This window comes from Amblyomma mixtum, chromosome 4, assembly GCF_055824585.1.
Source record: "Amblyomma mixtum isolate Tamu chromosome 4, ASM5582458v1, whole genome shotgun sequence".
In the NCBI taxonomy this organism is placed as follows: Eukaryota; Metazoa; Arthropoda; class Arachnida; order Ixodida; family Ixodidae; genus Amblyomma; species Amblyomma mixtum.
Genome location: NC_143015.1, coordinates 152687406 through 152706607, shown reverse-complemented (window position 1 = coordinate 152706607; position 19202 = coordinate 152687406). Strand labels below are relative to the sequence as shown.

The 19202-nt window shown below is 48.0% G+C and overlaps 1 protein-coding gene across 8 annotated transcripts in view; it reads left to right on the top strand.

The window, feature by feature from the left end:
* LOC149348807 (ATP-binding cassette sub-family C member 2-like) overlaps nt 1-19202 on the top strand; it is a 103172-nt gene that overhangs the window by 24756 nt on the left and 59214 nt on the right. For 6 of the 8 annotated variants that reach the window (XM_089588357.1, XM_089588351.1, XM_089588353.1 and 3 more), the window contains exons 1-2: nt 11691-12195; nt 13955-14101. In XM_089588357.1, coding sequence (XP_089444483.1) covers nt 12178-12195; nt 13955-14101 — 165 coding nt within the window. In that variant the 5' untranslated portion in view covers nt 11691-12177. Of the gene's footprint in view, nt 1-11690; nt 12196-13954; nt 14102-19202 lie in introns of those variants that run through there. The other 2 variants (XM_089588354.1, XM_089588356.1) reach the window with 1 other exon arrangement.

Here is a 19202-nt window from a genome sequence, read left to right as displayed (position 1 = left end):
TTTCGTGCTTCGTAAAGACTCTCTGAGTAGTGAACTTGAATTTCGGTTTTCTACGCAGGCATTCCTTTACGGCACATCAATTATCACATCAGTGCTTTCTCACCACCGTGCGTCGTCGACAAAAACTAGAAAAAAGTGGTAGAAAGGAATAAGAAATGTTGTTCCAAGCCACTTGACTCTGCTGGATTTGCCTGGACATGCCTCCGACCACCTGAATGACCAGCAAGTCGTGGTGCACCTGGACTAAGACGTAGCCATCGGCGCTTGACCGACGTGATATAAATAAAGTTAATGTCTATTCCTTCCTCCGTCTCTCTACCTGCTGTTCGGTAGAAATACTCTTGTGTAGCTAATCGGCTGCTCATTCGAGCTGTACCGACAACGACTCCTCTCGTGTGAAGAATGTTATGTAGTTAACTCCGCAGTCAGACTCGCTTTGTGTTGACGAAATGTCAGGGGGCACCTACGCTGGAAAGCTGGCACAGATTAATAAATAAGGGTACTGCGACAGCTTTTACACGACCCTAAATAGTCCGCTGAAAAGGTTTATTGGATGTAAGTGAGGAAACAAGTTATTTCGGCATAGTAATGTCAGCCAATCCCCAAGGCGCATGCATGAAGGAAATGCATGCTCCATGCACCGGTATCAAAAAATTGGAGCAGTGGAACACGACACCGTGTTACAGCGCTGCCAGGGAGTCCAGGGAACGGAACGCCATCGGTCATTCGGCGCGACGCCTTGCCAGTTACCTTTGAACGCAACCAATCTCCGAGGAAAGAAAGGCGCAGTAATTGTCTCGCATCTCTGTGGAAACGTGAACAGCACCGTAAGAGAAAGGAGGAAGGTGGGAGTGAACAAAGGCAGAGGTACTGGTATGAAGGAAATGAAAATTGGATTTGAGGAAAGGGAATGACGCAGTAACTGTCTCACATATCTCGGTGGACACCCGCAGTCTTCGATGATAGGGTGGTGTAAACTTTATTGGCCATGACAAATTACAGGTGGGGGGCAGAGCCCCCCTCATGGCCTGCGAGAGTGGCCCACACAGTGGGTTCCTCCCTTACAAATGGTGTGCCAGACCCTGGAGGGCCAGCCTGTTAGAGGCTCTGGTGATGGCAAGTCGTTGGTCTTGGAGTGCTGAACTGGACATCAGCTGTTCCCAGTAAGTGAGTGCCACCTCTGGGGGAGGGGGGTGCGGGTAAGTGGAACAGGTGAGCAGAACATGCAGAAGGTCGCCTGGTTTGCCACATAGTCGACAGGAGTAGGAGAATAGGTCAGAGAAGCGTCCATGCATGACTATCGGGTATGGGAGTGTGCGAATTTGAAGCCTGCGCCAGAAAGTTGATTGCGTGGTTGATAGCGAAGGGTGAGGAGGTGCGTATATCTTTCTGTTGGAACGATAGTGTTGTAGGATGTCACTGAAATTTAACAGGCACTCCCCTTCGACGGAGGAGGCGGTGTGCTCACCCGCCCGGAGGGTAAGATCTCGGGCGAGGGCATGCGCCTCCTCGTTTCCGGGTAGTCCGGCATGTGCTGGCGCCCAGAAGAGCGTTACGGTTCTGGGGGGATTCCAGCGTCGGAGTATGCTGCTGGCTTGCCGAGAGATACGACCAGTGCTATAATTTAGGATTGCTGTTTTACGAATCGGTTATAATTTTGGTAGCGGCTGAGAGAGAGAGAGAGAGAACAACTTTTATTTAGAAAGCCTGCAGAGTCGGTTAGGCTCCCTCCAAGCAGGGAGGACAAGCTTTTACCGCGACGCGGCCACTACGTCAATCTCGTGCGTTGTGCTCCTTGAAGTCTTGTTACGTCCCTCGCTACTTCCGCGGGTTCGAGAGGGCCGCCGCCCCCTTCCTGGGGGTGCCGCCCCCCTCTCCTCGGTTTCGCTCGGTCGCTGCCTCTCGAGAGCTGCCGAGACCTGCTGGACGGCCTTGAGTTGTGTCTTTTGATCACAGCTCCTCGTTGCAGCCTCTAGCTGCGGCGGGATCGTCGTCTTCTCGCTGGCTTCGCGCGGATTTACGCTACAGTCCCAAAGGATGTGAGCCGCGGTGGCTCTCTCCTTCGCGCACAGTCTGCATATGTCGCTCGCGTACACACTCGGACACACGTGCTTAGCTAGCACCGGGGTGAGCAGGGACCCCGTCTGTAACTGTCTATATAACACTGCCTCCTTCCGGGTAAGCCCCGGGTGAGGTGGCGGCATAGTCTGTCTGTTCAGTCTGTACTATTTCACTATTTCGTTGAAGGTAGTCATCTTGTCCTTGGCACTGCGCCGCGACCAGGACTCCGAGTCGGCCGTGCTTTCAGCCGCGCGGTTGGTTAGTCCTCGCGCGGCCGAGTTGGCCGTCTCGTTGTGGTTCACGTTTCCGCGTTCCGACACGTCACTGCCCATGTGGGCAGGAAACCACTTGATCACCACAGGACTGTTGCGCCCGATGTCTTCGGCCTTGCGCAGTATGCGCGCGGCCTCACTACATACCCTACCCTTGGCGTAGTTCTTCACTGCCGTTCTAGAGTCACACAACACTGTAGTACATCCGGGGTCGGAAACGGCCAAGGCGATGGCCACCTCCTCCGCCCGGTGCGCTTCTCGAGTCCGGACGCTCACCGCGGTCTTCGTTGCACTCGTCGATGCCCCGACAACCACCGCCGCGTATGCGCCGGTGCTCCCTTGATACTCTGCCGCGTCCACGTAGGCGGCGCCTTCTTCTCTGGCGTGGAGGTCCACGAGAGCCCTGGCCCTCGCCAACCTCCGCTCCCTGTTGTGCTCGGGGTTCACGTTCTTCGGGATCGGGAAGACCCTGAGCTTTCTGTTGATGCTATCTGGTATAGGTACGTCTTTCTGCTGCTTGCCTTCCCTCGGTTCGAGGCCAAGGTCCCGCAGTATCTGTCTTCCGGTTCTCGTTTCGGAGAGACGCTCGAGATCCGCCGTTCTCTGTGCTTCTGCTATTTCGTCCAGCGTGTTGTGGATTCCCAGCGCCATGAATTTTTCGGTGCTCGTGCCCCCGAGGAGACCGAGTGCCGCCTTATACGCCTTGCGTATGGTGGCGTCTATCTTGTTACGTTCACTCGGCCTCCAGTTGTGGAAGGCGGCCACGTACGTTATGTGGCTAAGTGCGAAGGATTGAACGAGCCTAGTCAGGCTCTCCTCCTTCATCCCCGCTTTTCTGTTGGACACCCTCTTGATGAGTCTCATTGCCGCAGCCGCCTTGCCCGCGAGCTTGTTGACCGTTTCACCGTTGACTCGGTTTCGCTGGACGAGCAGCCCGAGTACCCGAATCTTCTCGACCTCCGGTATTACCTGTCCTCCCGCCGTCTTGACCGTGATCTTGGGGCGCTCGTACTTGACTTCCATATTTTTTCTTTTCCTGCACGATCCTTTCGGGGGAATCACCAGCAGTTCTGACTTGGCCGGGGAGCAAACGAGTCCAGACCCGTCCAGCTGCTCCTCGATGGCGTTGACCGCTTCTTGCAGCGTTGTCTCGATGTGTCCGTCGCTTCCTCCCAGTACCCATAGCGTCACGTCGTCGGCGTAGATGGTGTGCCGGACTGCCGCTACTCCTTCTAGCCGGGTGGCCACCCCGATCATCACGAGGTTGAAGAGTAGCGGGGAGATCACCGACCCCTGCGGAGTTCCGACGCTGCCCAGCTTCTTCTCTTCGAGCTGTAGGTCTCCCGCACAGATTTCGGTGGTTCGTTCCGTCAGGAAGTCTTTGATGTACTGGTATGTCCTCCTGCCCATGTTTAGCCTGGATACTTGGGCCAGGATAGCCGAGTGCCTCACTTTATCAAAGGCGCTCTGCAAGTCCAGCCCGAGTACGGCTCTGTTGTCCTTGGTGCCCGTCGTATCGTCGATGATCTCGTTCTTCAGTAAGATCATGGCGTCTTGCGTCCCGAGTTTGTTCCGAAACCCGATGATGGAGTTTGGGTAAAGCTACGATTCTTCCAGGTAACGCTGCCACCTGTTCATGAGAACGTGCTCAAGGACCTTTCCCACGCACGAAGTGAGTGAGATCGGCCTGAGGTTCTCTATGTTGGGCGGCCTACCAGGCTTGGGAATGAGGATCGTCTTGGCTGCTTTCCATTGCTTGGGTAGCCTTCCTTCTTGCCAGCACTTGTTGTAGAAGTTCGTGAGCGTTTCGATGGCCGCTTCGTTGAGGTTCTTGAGCGCTCTGTTGGTCACTCGATCGGGACCCGCGGCAGACCTTCCATTGAGTTCCTGCAGGGCAACTCTTACTTCCCAGGTCTGGATGTCGCGATCTAGCGTCTCGTTCTCCTTGCCTTGGTAATCCGGGTGTCTTTCCGTGGGGGTGGTCGGCAGGTACTTGGCGTCCAAGCGCCGCTTGACCTCGTCCTCCCCGTGTTCGCAGATTGCCTTGTGTAGGATCCTGGCCAGGTTGTTCTGTTGGTGGCCCTTGGTTTTGGTTTCGTCGAGGAGGTGCCGCAGCATGTTCCACGTCTTGCCCTTGTGCATCTGTCCGTCGGCTTCGTTGCAGGCCTCGTTCCACTGTTGGGTGCATAGCACCCTGCAGTGGACCTCGATCTGCCTGTTGAGCTCGGCGATCTTCTTCCTTAGACTTCGGTTGGTTCGTCGCTTCTGCCACCTCGCCTTTATGGACTGCTTGGCTTCTATCAGGTGGGCCAGCCGACTGTCCATCTTGTCTATCCGTTCGTCCGTCTCTAGCTCTTTGGTGGCTCCTTCCGTCGTCTCAACGACGTTGGCCGCCCATTGCTCGATGTCCGTAATGTCCTCTTGCACCGCGGGTAGCGCCTTTCGAAAGGCGTCCCAGTCCGTAATGCGATGCTTTCTTATGCCGGTGTTGCCTTGGCCTTCGAGCAGTATGACGACCTCTACGATGTAGTGATCGCTGCCCAGCTCTTGGCCCGTGTTTCTCCATTTCGCTTCTCTTGATCCTCCTTCAGTTTTGATGAAGGTAAGGTCCGGAGTTGTGTCTCTCGTAACAGATGTGCCGATCCTGGTGGGAAAGGCCGGATCCGTGATTAGGTTCAGTCCGACGTCGGTGGCGTCTTGCATCAGCTCTCTCCCCTTGACCGTCGTTCTGTGGTAGCCCCAGTCTTGGCTCGGTGCGTTAAAGTCTCCGCACACTACGAGCGTATTGCTTCCCGCGACTGAAGCTGCCTTGTGGAACAGTGCCTTGAATTTCTGTTGTCCGTGGGACGGGTTGCTGTAGACGTTCACCAGGAAAGTGCTCTCCCTCCTCTTCTTTCCCGTGATTACTTCCACCGTGCAGTGTTCGATGGCGCTTCTGCCGATCATTTCGTGTTCCACGAAGGTGATCCCTCTCCTAACGAAGGTGCAGACCCCTCTACCCTTGCCCTTGGATGTGTCCCTTTTGCTCGGCGGGCTGTCGTGCGACCGGTAGCCCGGTAGTTTCGGCGTCTCTTCACTGTGTGTTTCTTGAATCATTATGACGTCTGGTTTCCTCGTTAGTTGCTGCAAGTGTTGCTGCAGCACTGCTCTCTTGCCGGTAAAGCCGTTGCAGTTCCAGTGCCAGACCAAGAGGTCTCTCACTGGGGGTGTGGATGCTGCTGTACTTGCTGTCCCGTCCATGATTGCTGCAGTTTGGCGGTGATCTGTGCTTCCATACATTGTATTTGTGCCTGTATCTGCGTCTGCAGCTGTGCTTGCATTTGCGCCATCATGTTCTGGATCGTGCTCTGTATATTCGTTGTCATCTGCTGAACCGTTTGCGCGAGCGCAGTAAGTCGTTCGTTGGTTTCCTTGCTGGTCGCCTCGAGACGGTCGAGTCTGACGTCCTGTTTTTCGATTCTCTCCATTGTCTTTCGTTCCTTGGCGACCTCTATGGCTCTCCTCTTGGGAGCCGGTCCCGCCGTTTTCGTGGCTCTCGGGTCCACCTCGACCTCTAGTTCGTCCTCGGTTATCTCTTCTTGTTCCCTCTCTTGTGCGGGCTTCGGCAGCAGCTGCTGCTGTTGCTGCATCGCAATTAATGTCGTTAGCTTCGCGTTGATTTCCTTGATGGTTGCGTCCTGCTCGGCGATTCTCTGCTTTAATTCAAATTCAAATTCAAATTTTTTTATTTAGCATCAACAATGATCTTACAGAACTCGTGATGCAACGGGGTGCTAGCAAAAAGCCTGTAACGGCTTGACAAAGGCTAGCACCCCGTTCACAAAGCAATACAGCAGGGGACAAAAAGTGATAGCGATATAAAGAAAAGCAATATATATATGGCGACGGCTTTACATAATCATAAAAACATGTTAAGTGATAGGGCTAACATTGCGGGTTCATAATTGTAAGTGTTAATGTCTTGGAGGTGACTTGGAGGTGTTATCAGAAGAGTTAAGAGCATGTGGTAGTGTGTACATCAGCATTTGGCGGCCATAGTTAGTACGGGTGTGAGGAATCTTCCATGTCTGACTGCTTCGTGTGCTATATGCTTTCGCAAACGGAGACAGGGTCGCAAGGTTTTCAAGAAAAGGGTCATTATTTAGATGAAAGGCATGATGACGTTTTAACAGAAGTGCATTGAACAGGTTTGGTAATGGTTGTAATCTAAGGTCATCAAAAAGAGGTTTTGTGTGGGCGTCATTGGGTTCATTTGAAATAATTCTTACAGCTTTTTTCTGCAGTCGATAGATTTTGGACAAGTTTGTGTACGTTGTGGTGCCCCATATCAAGTAGCAATACGATAATGTGGATGTGAAAAGGGAGTTATACAAAAGTAATTTAATGTGCTTAGGAAGAAAGTTGCGAAAACGTGCAAGAATACCAACTATTCGGGATAGTTTGGAGTGAACGAGGTCAGTATGTGCGTTCCACTGCATATTCTCATGAAAAAGGACACCTAAGGTTTTTATTACTGGTACCACCTCTATGACTGAAAGACCAAGTTGCAGGACAATATTTGAATTAACTAGTTTATTTTTAGGGCGAAAAAGAACTGATTTTGTCTTCGAGACGTTTATAGTTAAGGAATTATTTAGACACCAAGTGTTCAATACATCAAGTACTGCATTCGCTTTCTTTACAAGCAGGGGTAAACTGTGATGGGAGAAAAATAAGCTTGTGTCATCGGCATAAATAACAAATGATGTATTTAAATCTATGTTAACAAGGTCATTAATATGTAGGTTGAAAAGTAGTGGCCCGAGAATACTTCCTTGCGGAACGCCATGTAGCAATGGTTTGAAGCTGGAGCAAGAGTTACTTATGTGCACCCTTTGTTGACGGTATTGTAGGTAGGATTTAATAAGAGAAAGGAAACAGCCTCTGAAACCATAATATTCCAATTTTGTTAATAGTGTAACGTGATTTATTTTGTCAAATGCCTTTGAATAGTCTATGAAAATTCCAAGTGAATACAATTGGTGTTCAAAGGCGTTAAGAATGATTTCTTTTTGCACTAGCAAGGCGCTTTCTGTAGAGCGTTTTTTGGTGAACCCAAACTGATACGGTGTCATAATCTGATGCTTGGTTAAAAATGAGCTCATTCGTACGTGTATTAGCTTCTCAACGACCTTGGAGAATACAGGAAGTATTGAAATTGGCCTGTAGTTAGACATGTTACATTTCTCACCACCTTTAAATATGGCAGTAACTTTGGCCACTTGGAGCCGGCGAGGAAATTGGCCGCATGAAAATATTTGATTAATGATGTACTCTAAAACAGGGGCTATAATAGTAGCAACATGCTTAAGTGGCCGAATCTCCAAACCATCTACATCAGTACTGGTAGTATTGTTTAGAGATAAGATTGTAGACACAACGTCATCTGCAGTTACCGGGAATAAAAATGCAGTCTCTTCTGTTGGTTGGTGCATAAAGTTCATGCAGCTTGGGTCATGATGACTATTTCCCACAGATGTGAAGAAATCATTAAAAGCTTCAGCTAATTCTTCTCCTGCAAGAGTTGTGCCATTCATACTTATCTCCATCGGGCTATCAATTGCACCAGTGTGCCGATTTAGGAGTGTGTTTAATCTTTTCCAAATTATTTCCGGAGTTTGCTTCTTGTCCTGCATGAAAAGGTTTTCAAAGTACTCTTTTTTAATTCTCCGTAATAGGCTGTTTGTCCTGTTTCTGTGTTTTTTGAAGTCACCTAAATCGTTTTCGTTTCTGGATTTTAAAAACTTTTGATAAAGAACATTTTTCAGCTTTATAGCTTTGACACATTCAGCTGTAATCCAAGCTTCTCGTTCTCGTCTCTTAGGGCTTTTATTACCATTCCATTCTCTTCTTGGAACTTCTTCGTGGCGTTTTGCGCCGGTGGTGGCTGAAGAGGAGATGGCTAGAGCGATAGCCGCTTCCTCTGCCGTGGTTATGGATGAGGTAAGAATGGTTCCTGCCGTGATGGGGCGGCCGTCACTGCGAACAGCCACTATAGCTGCCTGTGCGCCTGATTGCGTAGAGCGAGGCATCAGTATATGCTACATTGGGATCCTCTCCGTAAGCTCTGTGTAGTGCTAAGGCCCGGGCCTCTCTGCGCTTTTTATCGCGCTCCGGGTACATGTGTTTAGGGGGAGGGGGGCGGGTATCTGAACTGCAGCTCTTATGGGAGTGGGGATTGTGTCAGTGCCGGGTATAACGCCGACAGGCGATATGCGAAGAGACTGCAGCAGAGCTCGTCCTGCAGGGGTGTGGCTAGTTGTGCCGTTTTGGTGGCCTCACAGAGTTCCTCGAAAGTGTTATGTATTCCTAGTCGAAGAAGGCGCTTTGTGGAAGTGCATGGGGGAAGGCGTAAAGCTGTGCGTGTACTGCTCCGAATGAGGCCGTCTAGGCGTTCTCTATCTTTCGCTAAGAGGGACAGATACGGTAGTGCATATGTTATTCTACTGGTGATGTAAGCCTGTGTTAGTCGAAGTGTGTTTGGTTCCCGTAGGCCCGATTTTCTGTGTGCCACACGTTCGATGAGCCTAGTGGCTTGTTGTGTGTGCGTTTGTAGCGCTTGGATCGTGTCAGTGTGAGAGCCAGAAGTAGTGAGAAACATTCCCAGTATGCGAACCTTTGGCACTGTGGGAATCGGTTCCTTGCCCAAAACGAGCTGAATATTCGGTGGTGTGCCAGAATTCGGTGGGGTTTGTATATGAAAAGTTGCGATTTCGTGGGGGAGCATGAGAGCCCTCTATCATGGACGTACGTGCAAATGATATTTAGTGCTGTTTGTAAGCGGTGTTCTATCTCCGCGTCGCTACCTCGGCATGTCCATAGTGTAATGTCTTCGGATAGGTCGCCGGTTCGAATTCCTGCCGCAAGTGAACAAAGAGGTACTGGTATGAAGGAAATGAAAACTGGATTTCAGGAAAGGGAATGACGCAGTAACTGTCTCGCATATCTCGGTCGACACCCGCAGTCCCCGATGATAGGTCACCGGTTCGAATTCCTGCCGCAAGCTAGGCTCTTACTTAGCTTGTAAATTAATGCTGCATGAAACGCTGAACCGTATGACACCATCCGGAACATTCTGTGGCAAACGGTTGACGACACGATTTTTTCCTACGTGTTGGGCGCAGCCAACACCTCAGTTGGCATTATTAAGGCGAAAGCCTTTAATGCCTCATGCTGTCGTGACCAAGACGTGTTAGCAAATGTGTACGCGTTTCGGATGCATGCCTTATATGGGCATATGCCAATCCATAGCCAATCGTTACTTAATCGGGTGCAATCGAACGACATCAGAACATGATAAAAAGGGATTTCATGATTATATCATTATACTTAATCACTAATCGGTAATTAGTAGTAGTTAAAAAGTGGCATGTGGGACTGTGCATTACGCCTGTCCGTGCACTAACATTAATTAATTAGTGTACTAGTTATGGTTAGTAATAGTGTCACGAAATGTGCAAGTCATGCTTAACTATCATTAACCATCATTAATGGTTAGACGTTTCAAAGACATTTTGTCGAACATTTTAGAGAGTTCCATCACTTAACATGTGAGTGACAGGACATGATGGATGGCATTAGAACAATGTTAAAGACCAATTAGTTTAAGCTTTGTAGTCAGACCAGATAAATAAAACCGAGTTGGAAATTTGTCGAGGTGGGGAACCGAACCAGGATCTGCGGAGTGTGAGACGAGCACGCTAACCACTGCGCCATGCCAGCTCGATGGTTTGGAATGAACAAGGGCGCGTCTAGCTAATACGGCGTCTTCGTTCACTCCCATCTTCCTCCCTCTCTTACGGCGAGGTTCAGGTGTCCACCGAGATATGCGAGAGAGAGATAAATTTCCTTTCCTCAAAAAATTGGCGGGGGCTTAGCTTTGGTTAAGCCTGGTAGGTTGCGAAAGCAGGTGTTTTTACTGCATATGCAGCGCCTCGAGTGGGAAGAGCGCGGCGCGCCGTGCCAAGCGGCCGCCATTACCCGACGAGCCGAGTTGGTAGCCCGTCTCTCGCTCCTGGTATGACGTCACGCTGTGACGTCACTAGGCATGGTATGGCGTCAGGGGTCATTCTAAAGGTCAAACGTGCCAAGTGGCCGCCGCTACGCGAAAGGCCGTTCTTGGGAGTAGTATTGCTTTCGCTATAAAACTAATTTGCCGTCGAGCAAGGCGTAGAGCCGAATAGGCGATGGCGTTCTTTGGACTCCCCGGCAGCGCTGTAAGAAGCTTTCGCGTTCCACGGTTAGAGGCGAAGCTTAGCATCTTAACCACACATCAGTGACACAAGCAGCAACACTGCGCTTAAGGCTTTAGCATCACCGCACTTAAGGTCAACAAAGTGCCTCCCTGAATTTTTTTCAATGATTCAAGAGCAGCCATACTCAACTTTGCGAGGGGCTGCGTCTCCGTCATCTCCCTTAAAATCCCCAGAAGCACCCACCACAGCCCCGCAAGAAGAGATCGAGGTGTTATGGGTTCCGGACCACTACGGCAACCCGGGGAACGAGGCAGCCCACGACTACGCCCGAGGTTTCGTCGGCCGGGCAGGGGGCTCCTCGGACCTGAGTTTCTCAATGCACAGCCTGAACTCGTTTCAAGACATCACGCCACTTTCGCCTGGAAAGACACACCTTCCTTCCACCGCATAAATCACTCGCGAAGACCCCAGGAGACCACCTGGCGTCGCTTGCAAACCCATTCCCACCACAACCCGGCGGTACTTTCGCTCATGTACCCAAGACAATACTCCCCCCCCCCCCCCCCCCCCCTAATGTAACAAGTGCGGCGACAGAGCTACACTAGAACTGTCCGGAGGATCCACCTCCCCCGGACCTAATTCAGCTCCTAACTTCCGAGCAGTGGGAGGCCGTGCTGCTCAGCTCCGACCCCGAGACCCAACTCCGGACAGTGGAGCGAGCCAATGAGGTCACCGTAAACCACGGGCTGACGTCCATCCAGCGCGACCAAAACCTCACCTTAAACCACTTTCTGCAGCTGAATAAATGTTTTCAAATCCAATCCGACGCGCGGTGCACACAACTAACTACGACGCCGATGGCTTTTCGGCCGTACGAGCTGTATCAATAACACCTGCGGTATAAGCTGTTGCGTCATACAGGCGAGACAGGCCGTGTTACATGAAAATCTTTTTCTAATGCCATGCATGCCGTAAATTTTTGTTGCCGGAGTCCTGCACTACGGCACCTCTTTCTTTCTGCTCTCACTCCCACCTTCCTCCCTTCTCTTACAGTGCGATTCAGGTGTCCGCCGAGATATGCCAGGCAGACGCTGTGCCATTTTCCTTTTCTCAAAATTCAAATACTAATTTACTGCCTACACATTCGTTCCACCGAATGTTCCACGAATGTATCAGGTTATGGTAGTTGGTCAGTTGGCGATTAAGGAAGAAAAAAGCGGCTGTTGTTGGCAACAACAAAACGAAAAAAATCTCAGAGCAACCGCGGTCGGTGCGTTTTCACGACTATTTTCATTGCGCTGAGCGACGAACTTCCGGTAGCTTGCACTCGGTGTTATTGGACCAGTGATGTCTGCACACCTAAGCCTGTGGGCCAGGTGCTGTGTCGTCGAAGTGAGGGCTGCGCGCAGCTGTAGTAAATTTCAACATTCTGGCACTGCGCACGTGGCGCTGAGTTGTCACACACGGGGGTCACTGCTAGGTCTTAGTTTCCTGTTGTTCGCATTCAGCCACGGCTTTGGCTGCAGACGCGGCGCAGTTATCAGAGTTCAGCCATTTTCTCCACTGGTTGAGTTAAAAGCATTTCAGCGGAACTTTACAAAAAGCTAACGATGGATGACGATCTTCAGGTAAGTGCTTCAAGCATCGCCAGTTAAGATTGTTTGACAGCATTGGATTAGTTTACGTACAGGATGCAGCAAAATTTTTGGTTTAGTTTGGAGCATGGGATTCAACGTCCCAAAGCGACTCAGGCTATGAGAGACGCCGTAGTGAAGGGCTCCGGAAATTTCGACCACATGAGGTTCTTTAACGTGCACTGACAACGCACAGTACACGGGCCTCAAGAATTTCGCCTCCATGGAAATTCGACCGCCACGGCCGGGATCTAACCTGCGTCTTACGGGTCAGCAGCCGAGCACCATAACCACTGAGCCACCGCGGTCGGTTCTCGGCCTTTTGGCTAAGATTAAAGTGCAGCAAAATTTTTAAACAGAGAGAGCTCTGTAAGCCAGGAGAGGCTTGTTTGATTTAAGCGGTGCTCAAAAGGAGACTGGAATTTTGTTGTTTTGCGAGGAGTCAATGAAAGCGGTTTCTTGGCCTCGGTGATGACGTGATAGTGGCCTTTGGATAGCTAGGTTTCGTGTTGAGTGGGAGAGGCTTACGTCCCAGGTAGACGTAGCAGGGCTGATGATGATGATCGTGATATCATTCCTGTTAACTTTGGCGATAACAAGGCGCACAAACGTACAACGCACAATACCATGGCTCAGTCGGCCATGCAATCGGTATAACCAGGCCGATTTCCAGCTTAGGCTGTGGTTGGTTGCTGCCCCTTCTATTTCGTCGCTCTCTGCGAACTTCATTTTCTTCATCTTCGGTACAATTTCATATTCACATGTTTTTGTTGCCGAGCTGGTGTTCATTGCAAATGTAAAAAATTTTATGCTTTAAATCTTTTTTTTTGTTTTATTAAAATATCAGTTTATGGGCACTTTGACTTTTGTGCGGGTAAATCGACGTTTGAATTGATGATTCTTGCGTTTTATACCGTCACCGTTGTCGAAAAGGAGTCATGGGCTTGTCAGGACTGGTTACATTACTTTTAACAAAACGACATTTCGGCACTAACGCGGTCGTATTGATTCCTGAAGTCCCCTCCGATCCGAAATTCCATGTTGCAAATCATGCTGTGTGCCACAGTACTCATGTCAACCCTTCTCACCCAAAAAATTTGAAAATTGTAAGACACTGTCATGGAAATATTGAAGATATTCCTCCATTCTTCCGATATCTAGCAAAATCTACCTTTTAGATTGTTTCCATTGATCGCATCGAACAGTTAAGACTGCCATAGAAAACTAGTGGCAATGCTTCTGAGGAAAACAAAAACTTCAATAGAAAAAAGAAATATAAGACTGCTGTCGGGTGATCTGCGGTTATATTGTTTATTAAATAGTGAAATCTTCCGCTGAAAAATGTTTAAATGCTTTTGTCCAGAATTATGTACAGTCGGGGACAAAAGTCTCCGGATCACGTGTTCTTCAAACGAAGCTTATAGCTCTACTATCAGACAGCGGCTGGAGACCGCACCTGTGGAGATGAAAGAACAAAAATTTAACTTTTAGCTCCACAAGTGTGGTCGCCAACCGCCGAATAATAGCAAAGCTATCGGCTTCGTTAGAGGAACACGTGGTCCGGAGACTTTTGTCCCCGACTGTATGTGCCCATGCTCTTTATCTGGCATGAGGCTTTCTGACATTTCGTAACTTCCTCCATCAATCCCATGAATGTGAAGGGCATGAAGAGCCGCGTATGCAGAAGTACAATAAACCTGCAATCATATGATCTGTATCGAGAACTAACTGAGACCATTCACACCGTGGGCAGACATCGCCTCTCGTTTTCAACGCCTCCGTCCTACTGAAAGGAGCCTTTTTGGGCTGTTCCCTCCTTTCCACCGTGGAGCTGCTGCAGAGGCCCAACCTTTCTCCTAGACGACCCGTGTGCATCACACTTTGTGACATCGCCTACGCGGTAAGTGCAGCTTACCTGACAGCCATCTTTGCTTCGCTCTGATTCCCCCTTGCAGCCGTTGCTTCAGAGCCTCATATATTAGAAGGAATCGCCTAGTTTTTGGCAAGCTCGCATACTGGCGGAGAATTCTGTCTGACTTTGTAGTTGAAGTGTACTAGCGGAAAACGTGAGCTTCGAGAAATAATTTGCATTTAAACGCGCGAGAACCTCAATAGTGGGGAAATCGTTATTTTGTGCTGGAAACTTCCACTGAAGAGGACAGCCCTTTTTTTTCCAGAGAATGACGTGTAATTTGAAAACTCGTTTCCGCATAAACGTGCTCAAGTGGTTCCCAAAGGCAAGCTGTGATATTTTCACAGCGCAAACACAAGCCGCATCCCGCGAAAGAAAGTAGACATGGCATGCATTTGTATACAGCAACGCTTACAGTGTATCTTCCATTCCAAAAAACTTTTTAAGACAGTCTGTAGACTGTCCATAGACATCTGTCTATAGAGTCTGTCGACTCCTTATAGACAAATTCTAGAGAAGTATATAGACAATACAAATGCTGTAGACAGTCTACAGACTATAGATTTATGGTCATAGCATTTGAGTAGACTTTTGCTCATAGACAGTCTATAGACTATGAGCAGAGAAAAAGAAATCTACCATAAGCAGGGAATAGAGTCTATAAGAAGTCTATAGACTATCTGTATACCCTTTTTGTAAGGGTTTCCTTCGTGTCTTCACGTCTACGCTTGTCTTGCCGAAACGTCGTCCTTCACCTACGCCTAAGAGAAGAAGCCTTACAGCCCTCATAACCATGAGTGGAACGCGACTAATAACATTACGGCAACAAAATACAAACATTGGTGACATTATGTACATAAAACGAGATGGAGAAGCACTGTGTTAGAAAGTGTGGCCGCGGTATATAACACACAAGAGATATAATTTATATATATATATATATATATATATATATATATATATATATATATATATATATATATATATATATATATATATCCCATATCTATATATATATGGGGAAAATCATCCCAGTACACAAAAAAAAAGGCCCCCCATCGTCTAGTAAGAACTACCGTCCCATCTCCCTCACTAGCGTTCCTTCTAAATTAATGGAGCACGTAATTTACTCACACATCATGACCTTCTTGCAGTCTGTCAGCTTTTTTGACCCTTCTCAACACGGATTCCTGAAAAACCTATCCTGCTCTACCCAACTGGCCCTCTTTACTCATGACATCAGTTCTAGTATGGACACGAACACACCCGTCGACGCTCTTTTCTTAGACTTTGAAAAAGCTTTCGACAAAGTCTCCCATGAACGCCTCTCATTTAAACTTTCGCGCCTAAACCTCCACCCACTAGTATACGATTGGCTACGGAATTTTTTGACTAACCGTCAGCAGTTTGTATGGGCTAACAATCGTGCATCTTCCATCTCCCCTGTTACCTCCGGCGTACCTCAAGGCACGGTTTTAGGACCTCTACTATTTTTAATTTACATCAACGACCTCCCAAGTAATCTATCTTCCACCGTTCGTTTGTTCGCCGACGACTGCGTCATCTACCGGAGCATCACTTGTAACAGAGACACTTACCATCTGCAGTACGACATAGGACTTGTGGAAGAGTGGTGCGCAAACTGGCTGATGTCTTTAAACGTTAATAAAACAACGCTAGTATCATTTCATCGTCGTCAATCGTATCCTACTCCCAATTACACCCTTCGCGGTTCCATGATAACACACGCATCTTCATATAAATATTTAGGTATTAGCTTTACACAGGATTTCTCTTGGACCACCCACATAATGAACATAACCAACGAAGCTAACCGTGTTCTTGGTTATCTAAAGCGTAACTTGCGTTTGGCACCTGCTTCCGTAAAACTGTCCGCCTATTTAACTCTTGTCCGTCCTAAACTTGAATATTCATGCTCAATCTGGGACCCCCAACAAATTAACCTAGCCAAAACCCTTGAGTGCGTCCAGAGCCGCGCGATAAGATTCGTATATTCTGATTACTCATATCATACGAGCGTAACAGCATTGAAAACAAAAGCTAACCTCCCCAGCCTTGAATCCCGTCGAAAAATAGCCAGAATTTGCCTTTTCCACAAGTTTTATCATTCGCATTTCAGCCAACCCGTTATCACCCCTGCATACCGCCTTTCACTTCGCATCAGTCATCCGAAAGCTGTTCATACACCTCGAGCATCTACTTCTGCGCACCTAAAATCATTCTTCGCCCAGACCGCAAGAGACTGGAACGACCTCCCCGCTGAAGCTTTCATCCATCCTGGCCTGGAATACTTCAAATCATTCATCACTGATTTTTTTCTTCAATGATATGTATGCCCACCCCTCATGTAATGCCCCTAGTGGGCCTTTGAGGTACTAATAAATAAATAAATAAATAAAAATATAAATGCAATGGCACAACCAAAATGCAAGTAAAGAAGCAGTGCATGCATTAGAGACAACGTCAATAGAACGCAAGATACACAATAATTATACAAAAGAGGTGCACAGGCACTACACGGAAAACATAAACCATGTAAACATTGAATATTTACCAAAGACTAAAACCGTAGTAATTTAATAAAGTAGCATGATATGCTGTAAAAAAGTAAAAATAACGAAATATACGCCCAAAACAAGACAACCTTAAGAAATTTTCATGTTAATAGAGGGTCAGTTTCTAGCAAAAGCTTCTTGGTTTTTTTCTTAAAACCATTTAGAGAGATGGTAAATTCAGTTTTAAGGCTAAACACTTTGAGAATAGTTGCTACCTGATAATTCAAACTTTGCCGTAGTTCGTACGGATTCTTGGTACTACTTTAATTATTTTGTGGAAGGGGTATCTAAAGGTATCTAAGGAAGGGATATCTAAGGGGTATATTAAAGGGTATCGCGCTGAGAGCGCAACTAAAAGTAGTACAAGTTAGTGTTCACTGTCAATTGCAGCAGTGTGTAACATCAGTTAAACCAGCACACAGACACATGTCTTGGATGTCTTTGAACTTAGCTGTCAAAAGCAGCCCTGAGCTGAAGCCTAGAACCGTTCTGATGCTCGGGTGCTTGACGAAGGCCAGGTTTAGGGCGCTGTACTGAATTTGGTGTATGTTCTTTAATTTAAAGTTCAGTTATAATTGAACCTAGCTCGTAGAAGCCAGTATGTACGTTTCAGCGTAATGTACTGGCTTAAAGGTGTAGTAAAGAGGATTCTGAGCTTGCTTTTTTATCGCGGGAACTCTACCTACGCGCTCCAAGCAACCTTAGAAACTTCGAATTATTGTTCTGTGCGGCCGATTTTCCTAATTTCTGTCGGAGTAAACGTCCCGGCGCCCGCCTTTATTTTTTATCTGACCTCCGAGAGAAAGAGGACCATCAACGCGTGGAGCGCCTATCAGCCAGTCGCGTGGCGGCTTTGCGCTCTACCATCGGTGGAACGAGACGTAGTAAAACGCGGAGTGATCCGCGAAAGCAAAGAGTCCATGCTTATTGTCATTACCATGGGCCTATTTTGCGGCTGTGTTATGAGCACATGCAACAAGTAAAGGCGGGCTAGTTGGTGGTTGACAATGGACTGCATATTGCAACCGCGCAAAACGACGCGCGTGTGTTTCCTCTCTTCGTCCTGCGTCGTTTTGCGCGGTTGCAATATGCAGTCCATTGTGTTATCAGTTATTTATTCACGGCGCTACTGGCGCTATTTATTCACGGAAACATAAGAAAGCAAAATAAAAGCGAAAGTGATCTTCACCATGCTAATGGCTGTAAGGCGCTCCACGCATTGGTTGAGTGCTCCTCCTCTCGAGGTCAGTTAAGGAAAAAGGCTGAAGCCGAGATGTTTCATTTAATTTAACAGGGAAATCGGTCACCAAGGACCATCATTAGATGTATCTAAGAATCCTTGGAGCTTGTGGATTGAGTTCCCGCGGTGAAAACACGAGCTCGGAATCCTCTTTAGGGCGCCTTTAGGTGAGCTTCACGTAGAAAGTTTTAATAATAGATGTTAGCACATCTTGGCGCTGAGTTTACCTAGTGCTTAAGAGTTCATCGCTCTTTGGGGATCCTTCACTCCTTATGCATCTTGGGCATTCTTTGTTTTTTTGGTTTGTTGGCACGAAATCGATAAGGAAATGCAAACAGTAAACTTTAACTAGCCCTGTGCTTCGTTCCAGTCGGTTTCAACGGCTGCCTAGCGAAACACTGTAGATACATGCATGAAGCGCTGTGTTTAACTGGTGATTCCAGTGAGGCTTCTGTATCATCCCATAATATGACGTCACAAAACGCTAGAGCGGAGGACCCCAGTGAAATCTTGGTGCTGACGATTGTGCCGAGAGAGCATGTGCATGTCTTATGAGAAAAAGTGAGAGGCGTAGAAAACTTTTTTAGACTGCTTCAAAGTGTTATGACGCGGAAATATCAGTGTACGAGAGTAATTGGATTTCGCTTCCTTCCAAATTTAATCGTTGAGAATGAATATAGAATCCTCGACCTGTAATTCGAGTCTGAAAGTTCAGAGTTCGACTTCTACAACAATGATGAAGTGAAACGCCTTTTCTTCCCGCTAGCCGCAATTCAGGTGCTTCAGGTGTAGATGGCAGATGCAGCGGCTGGCAACATCTGTTCCTTCCATATTTTTTTTTCTTAGCAATAAATAGCCCCTAACAACAGCAACAACACCTAACGTACATTCGTCACAATACTGGACTAGAGATGAAATGTCGACAAAGAGGCAGACAGACAAGGACGATCCAGCACTGGTAGTTACGGATGACGCTGCACTGACAACTGAAATTTCTTTCAAACTTGTTTTTTAGATTTTGTATGCATAGGGCATCCAATCATCTGGTGAGCACTTTTCCAGCACAGCAGCAGTGGTCCATTTGAAGAAGGTGACGCTTTTGTGCATGACGCTGGAAGCAGGTGATGGCACCGGCATCATCAATCCTTGACTAGAAAAGCGCCGAAGTTTCATTCAAAATTTAATTTATCCGTGCATCATCGTCCTCGTAGTTTTTGCCTTTGTAGTTTCATCTCTGCTGCAGTACTCTGACGCATGCACTTCCAATAGCTGA